Source organism: Lagopus leucura, unplaced genomic scaffold (assembly GCF_019238085.1).
Source record: "Lagopus leucura isolate 7727_CA_CO unplaced genomic scaffold, USGS_WTPT01 1-35_obj-0_obj, whole genome shotgun sequence".
Lineage (NCBI taxonomy): Eukaryota > Metazoa > Chordata > Aves > Galliformes > Phasianidae > Lagopus > Lagopus leucura.
The window spans coordinates 1-6740 of NW_024968673.1; the positions used below are offsets into that span (position 1 = coordinate 1).

At 59.9% G+C, this 6740-nt stretch overlaps 1 protein-coding gene across 1 annotated transcript; it reads right to left on the reverse strand.

The window, feature by feature from the left end:
- Positions 1-2060: 2060 nt before the first annotated feature.
- On the reverse strand, positions 2061-5614 carry VSX1 (visual system homeobox 1). Its single transcript, XM_042894667.1, has 5 exons — positions 5212-5614; positions 5010-5088; positions 4747-4870; positions 3740-3920; positions 2061-3245 (listed from the first exon to the last, which is right to left on the reverse strand). Exons 1-5 carry the CDS (start codon positions 5612-5614, stop codon positions 2980-2982), a joined length of 1053 nt encoding a protein of 350 aa, XP_042750601.1. The 3' UTR covers positions 2061-2979.
- Between the last annotated feature and the right edge of the window lie 1126 nt (positions 5615-6740).

Here is a 6740-nt window from a genome sequence, read left to right on the forward strand (position 1 = left end):
CGGCGCCCCTCCGCCCGCCCGCCTCCAGCGCCACGGCGCTTAGCAGCACGGCCTGCGCCCCGACGCGCCCCGCCGGCCGCACCGCCAGCACCAGCCCGCCGCCACGGCCCCTCAGAGCCGCGCAGAGCGGCGGCGGAGCCAGCAGCAGCGCCGTCACCGGCACCAGCTCCGCCGGCGGCGCGTCCAGCGGCCGCAGCACCGCCACCGCCATGGAGGCCGCCCCGACACCATCGAGAGGGCGGCGCGCAGGCGCGGAGGGCTCCCTCGCGGGCAGTAGACTGGCGCCGCCGGGTAACGGAGAGAGGCCGCCGCGCCGCCCTGCGGCCTGGAGGTCCCGTGGTCGGGAGTCGCTCGCCCCGGGCAGCCGCGCAAGGAGACCTCATTGAAACCTTCCAGTACTTCAGGAGAGCTTATAAACAGGAGAGGGACTGACTTTCTATGTGGTCTGATAGTGACAGGACAATGGGAGTGGCTTTAGACTAAAAATGAAGAGATTTAAGTTAGATATAAGGAAGAAATTCCTCAACGTGAGGCAGTGAGGCTCTGGCACAGCTGCCCATAGAAGCTGTGGGTGCCCCGTCCCCGGAGGTGTTCCTCCAGGTTACATGGAGCCCTGTGCAGCCTGAGCTGGGGGGGCAGCCCGGCCCACGGCTGGGGTTGGAACTGGATGGGCTTTGAGGTCCCTTCCAGTCCAAACCATTATGTGCCTCTATGAAACGTGCCTCGGGCCAGCACCCCTCCCTATGAACCACCCCTCACAGCACAGAGAGCTGGGAGCCCTTCCAGCAGTGCTCTGCATCCCACAGGGGGACAGGGCCATGGTGTTTCCCCATTGCAGTAGTGGGTTGCTCACGGCTCACAGCACTGTGTCCAGTGTGAGGCAGAGAGCCAGGCCATCTGCACACAGGCAAGGCAGGAAAAAAAAAGCATCGCAAGCATCTAGTGCCAGCGTGGCACGGCCCAAATAAAGGGTTTGCAGATGCTGCTCAGGCAGGATTAGGCCTCCAATGTGCTAAGTCTCGGCTCTCGCAGAGCCTAATTGCTGCTGCAATAAGCCCTGCTGCTGGTCCTTTCATGAACTGATCTCCCCCACTCCATCATATGTGTGGGGTTTTTTTTTTTGTTTTGTTTTGTTTTGTTTTTCTGCAAAGCTTGTATTTGCCATGCATATGTTCCCTCCCACCCCTCAGCAGGGCCTGACCGAGTGGAGGGAGGGAAAAACAGGAAATCTGCAGATGCCATTTCTATTAGAATCATGGCTTAAGTTGGAAAGGACCTTAAAGATCATTATTTCTCTGCTCTTCCCAGCCAGCCGTTCCCCCATGTACCCTTGGCCCTCCACACTGCACCCAGTGTGCAAGGAGCATCCTGGCAGCAGAGACAGGTGACAACATCATGACACGACTGTGCTCACACCGAGCTGCATCAGGAAACTTTCCAAATTGGGATTACTCAGATTGTAATAAAACCTTCTGATAATTTTCAGTTAGGTTTTGGCCAGCAGGGAAAGCTGGAGGTGTTCCAGGAGAGCTGTCACAGCGCATATCTGCGCCAACTCGACATGGCAGCGAGGAGGACCAGTTGCAGCTTGAGTCTGAGCACCTAGATGGCCACAACACCCTTGCACGTGGCTGCAGACGATCATGGGGCTCCCAGCACCATCCTGCTCAGCGTATCTGCCGGGAGGCTGAGGTGCCCCCCCAGGTGCCTCCACCATCCATTCACCTAACCCAAAGCAAGCTCCTTATGTTTAACCACAAGGGACACAGGGCCCAACTCTGCACTTTCCAGTGCACTGGGCATTTCTGGATGGGCATTTGGGGTCTTTGATGAGCAACAGTCAGTTGCCTTTGGGCATGTAGAATCTGCTGAACTGGAACACAGCTTGGGGGAAGACACATGAGGGCTCTGCTCTGCTCCCCTGGGTAACTGCACAGCCTCAGGGGAGTGACCAACTCCATTCAGGCGTGGGTCTGTGCAGGACCCTACTTCCAGGCAACTACTGGGACATCCACCAAAGTAAAATTGAAAAATCACCAATGAGGAGCATGAAAACCAAAGATATGCCACAATTTTACTTAAGATGTGTAATAAATAAATGATGGACAAAACAGGAACAGCCACATTCAAAAATCCAGACCACTAAAGTGCTTTTAAGACATAAATATAGGACGACCAAGAAACAGCTCTGACATTACACTATTTACAGACAATTACAAAGTATTCTGTCAGTTCCCAAGACTGTTCAATTGTTCCAGGGTGCTATGGCTTGGTTTTCTGTTCTATTATGCATAGTATGGAAGATAACATTCAAGAGTGTACAAAATCATTGCATAAACAAAAATGTTTTTACCCCCTTCTCCCAAACGTGAGTTAAGGAAGCTACACAGTGTAAATCCAGTGGTAAGGCTGCATTGGCAGGCCAGATCCTCAGGAGGTATAAACTGGTCCAGTTACACCAGCCTGAGGATGGACCCTACTGCGTTTAAAAGCCCTGCTGCTCCTTGAGGTGAAAGAATCACGTGCCTGAAGCAGAGGGAATCACCACATGGGTGCTGTGCAGGGGTGGAAGTGCTCAGAGAAGGCATCCATGACCTGCACTATCTCTGCACCCGGGTATCAGAGCGATTCCCACAGCTCTCTTGCTGTTTGTGCTCTTGGATAGCCTGGGACACGTCCCAGAGGAGAAGGGGGGCTCTTCCTGAGCAGCCATCTGTGCTGCCCAAAGGATGGTCCTGTTTTCACACTGCTCTCGGCTGTGTTGGGACACACCTCCCACGCTCCACCCTGGCTTCTCCTGTGCTCTGCTGACAAGTGAGGGGACAGAGTCGGGAGGAGGGTTTCCAGTTTTAAAATGCCCTGAATTCAGATAGAAGTTCGATTATTTCAGAAAAATATAGAGATATATCAATAAACCAATAAATATTCTGATCTCCCCAGAAAGCTGTGAGCTCTGGCCTCTTCCAGGGCTGCCCAAGCTCAGTGGTCCCTGTCCTTCTGCTCTGTGGTGGGCTCCCCGTTGACACACTGCCTCAGTACGCTCCTCTTCTCCTGCTTGGCTGTCCTGGAGAGGTCGATGGCTGTGTCTTCAGGATCTTTCGCAGGGCCAAGCTTTTCGGAGCTCCTGTGGGAACTGGCCTGCTTCCCTTGAAGTTCCTCTCCATCCTGCTCTGCTTGCCAGCCATCTGTCAGCTTCTCCTGGCTCTCTGCCTTCCTGCTCACCTCCATGGACTTCTTGTGCATGCCTTGCAGAGGGGGGAGAGCAAACCAAAGGAGCTGGCTGCTTATTTCTGCTTGCGACTGCTCAGTGCGGGAGGGGAATATGCTGCTCTGCCCTCCTGCTGCCTACCCCAGCTCACACTTACATCCAGAGGAAAACTCATGCCACAATCCCCAGCCCAGACCCTGCAGCCTGCTCTCTGCACCGCTCAGGACGGTTTGCAACAGGATCAATCTGTACATTTCCCTCCCACTCAGCAGGGAAGACAGAGAGGTGTTGTGACAGCCCATCCCAGCCCCGTCTTCAAGTGTCACCTCCATGCAGGACCCCAGGACCAGAATGACTTGGGTCGGAAGGGACCTTAAAGATCACTTGGTTCCAACCCCCCTGTCGTGTGCAGAGACCCACTCCAACAGTGCCAGATTCTTGTTACACCGGAGCCCCAGGGTAGCTCTGACACAGCACTAACACTGCCATCAGCTGCAGCTCCCACATGCCCCATTCTTGCCTGAGGCTCACCCAGCAGCCACGGGGCGCAGGATCCCACCAGCCCACTCTTGGCGGAGTTGATGATGGACTCGGGCAGAGGGATGGAGTGCCGCACCATGGCTCCGTACAGCCCATACTCAGCCATCACGCTGCTCCGGCCCCAGCACTTCTCCCGCTTCCGCCACTTGGCTCTTCGGTTCTGAAACCAAACCTTCAGGGGTAACAGCCAGGAGAGCACGGAGGGGTGGGATGGGGAGGAGATGGGCGTTCGAGCCATGGTGGAGTGCGCCCAGGGGCGGCCAGGGGGTTGGGGGCACGCAGGGTTGGCAATGTGAGAGTGGCCAGGGCAGAGCCACAGTGGGGAATTTGGGGAAGGCACACGTGGGTGTCAGTGAGGGAGGAGAGGAAGGGGGGGGAGAGGGAGCAGACGTTACACGAGGCTGATCCTGACCTATGGAAGTGTCCCCAGCCTGAGTCACTGAGGGCAGTCCCTGCATGCCACCCTCCTGCAGAGCCCTTCTGTGCAAAGCCATTTGCGTATGCAGAAAAAGGGGTCCATAAAGCATTCACGGATGATGGCAGAGGATGCTCGAGTCCCTCTCCTCATCTCCTTCTTGTTCTTAAAGCCTCCAGAGGTGTCGATGCAACCTAAGCATCACCCAAACCCCCACCCCAATGAGCTGCTCCGCAACAAGGCAGGATTGGGCCATAAAGTGCCTCTTGAAGAGCTGTGTGAGCAAGGTGGGAAGCAGCCTGCACCTCCTGCACTGCTCCAAGCTCCTGTCCAAACAGCAGGGCACTGAGTCCCTTCGTCTGCACTTCCGCTCGGAGCCCGGGCAGTGCAATCATAGAATCACAGAATGGCTGGATTGGAAGGGACCTTAAAGCCAACTCCAACTCCCTGCCCCGGTGTGCAGGGCTGTCATCCGCCAGATCAGCCCCCCAGTGCCACCACCTCCCTGCCGCCCGCACTCTCTTGCCCTGTGGCGGAGCACAGCCGGTGCCAGCGGCCACCCAGGCAGCGAGGAGCCGCCTACCTGGATGCGGTCCTCGGGCAGCTCCGTCTTCACCGCTAGCATCTCCCTGGCGTAGACGTCGGGATAGTGAGCTTCGTTGAACGCCTTCTCCAGCTCCTCCAGCTGATGGGCCGTGAACACCGTCCTGCGGAGAGCGAACAGCGTCCTGCGACGGGGTCCGGGCGAGCAGGGCATAGCATCAACCCCTCCCGCCTCCCCCAGCTTGGATGCCCTGCTCCTCGCGGGCACACCCACGGGGACGCACGGGGGTGGCCGGCGGTCACCTGTGCCGCCGCTTCTTCCTCTTGATCTGCGAAGCCGGCATCTTCAGCTCGCTGGCGTCCCCGGACAGGCTGTCCTCATCTGGCGGCAGCATGGGGAAGGAGGGAGGGGGTACGACAGTCACATCCCATCCCGCCAAGGGCTCCCCGCGGTGCCACCACCCCCGGGGGACCCGAGGGCGCCGGGCGGGGGACGGCGGCTCACCGGAGGCATTCTCCTTGTGGCGGCGGGCGGCGGACGGCGGCCCAGGGGCGCCCGGGCGGGGACCGCGGGCGGGCAGCAGCGGCAGCGGGGCGGGCAGAAGGCAGGGAGCTCCGGGCCCCGCCAAGCCGCACAGCAGCCCCAGCCCCAGCCCCAGCGCCCCGCCGCCCTCGTAGCTGCCGGCGGGCCCGGGAGCGGCCCCGGGGGGGGGCTGCAGCTCGGCCTCCAGCCCCAGCAGGTCGGTGATGGCGAAGCCCTTGGCCCGCAGCCCCGCTCCTCCCAGACGCGCCGACCGCTCGGGGAGGGCGCTGCGAACCGACGCCGGCCCCGGGGCCGCCGCCACCGCGACGGGAAGCGGCACCGGCACCGCCGCGCGGCCCCCCGACGGCTCCGCCCGGCCCGGCATCGCCGCCGCCTGGCCCGGCCCGGAGCGGGCACCGCCGCCCGCCGCCCCTTTTATCGGCCCGCCGCCGGGCCCGGCCCCAATCGCGGCCCGGGGCGGCTGGGGAGCGCTCCCAATCCCCGGATTAGCGGCCCTCGGGCCCCGGGCCCCTCCCTCGGGCCCCCCCGCGCGGCCCCTCCCCGCCGTCCCCTCGGGTCCCGCCTCGGGACTCTCCCATCGGCCCTCCCCGTCCGCGGTCGCCCGTGTGCCCCCCCGTCCGCGGGCCCCACATCCTAGACGGGGCACCCCCCCTCCTCCCCCACATGCCCCGTCCGTTTGGGGCAGGACCTTCTCCTCGCCCCCCGGGGCCGCTGGGAGGTGCCTGGCATCCTCTCTCCTTTTGGCTCCCAGAGTCTGGCACCTGGGCTGCAATTTTATTTTATTTTATTTTATTTTTCTCCCTTCCCTTCATCTGTTTATGGAACCGATTTACAACCGGCTTACATGGGCCGCCTGATCCCGGCCTTCCCGATGGACGGTCAGATTAACCGAGGGTCCTTCTGATAAAGATAATTACAAGGGGACTCCGCATTAACTTTGCATTATTAAAGAAAGACCCAAATCTCTCCTCGCAAGCTGTTCCCGGGATTAGCAGAACAATAACTTTCATTTAGGATAATTGCCGTGCCCGGCGCTGGGGGCCGTCGGGGGGAGGAGAGGGGGGGGCGACAACCGACCGCGCTTCGCACCCCAGACGGAAGGTGGCGGGCGGGGGGCGACGCGTCCCCGAACCACAGTGTGGGATGCGAGCATGCTCGGGGCTTGGGCACAGCGACGTCCCCCCGACGTCCCCTCGGGCACCTCTATGCCCCCGAGCGCGTTTAGCGCAGGTTTGCTGGAAGGGGAGACTTTCACTGCCGGGCGGGGAGGATCTGCCGCAGTAATTAGAAGCCCTAATCCGGCCACCACCCACAACAAATTTCCTGTCCGAGCCGATCTTAGTAGATAAACCCCTAATTTTTGACGTTGTCCCAGAATCAGCTTGATTTCAGCAGTTTAACGTGAAGGCTGAGCTGTTGGGAGAGATGATGAAGCCTTAAATATGCATATGGCCCAGTCATTTGGAAAGTTTGGGGATAAAGCGCGTATA

Bases quoted from the DNA above. Each gene is read 5' to 3' on its own strand.
- VSX1 (XM_042894667.1), bottom strand. From the start codon at position 5,614: ATGCCGGGCCGGGCGGAGCCGTCGGGGGGCCGCGCGGCGGTGCCGGTG. The intron at 5,089-5,211 runs GTGAGCCGCCGT...TGCTGCCGCCAG, and splicing joins CCACAAGGAGAATGCCTCCG to ATGAGGACAGCCTGTCCGGG. The intron at 3,921-4,746 runs GTAGGCGGCTCC...TTACCCCTGAAG, and splicing joins TGCCCGAGGACCGCATCCAG to GTTTGGTTTCAGAACCGAAG.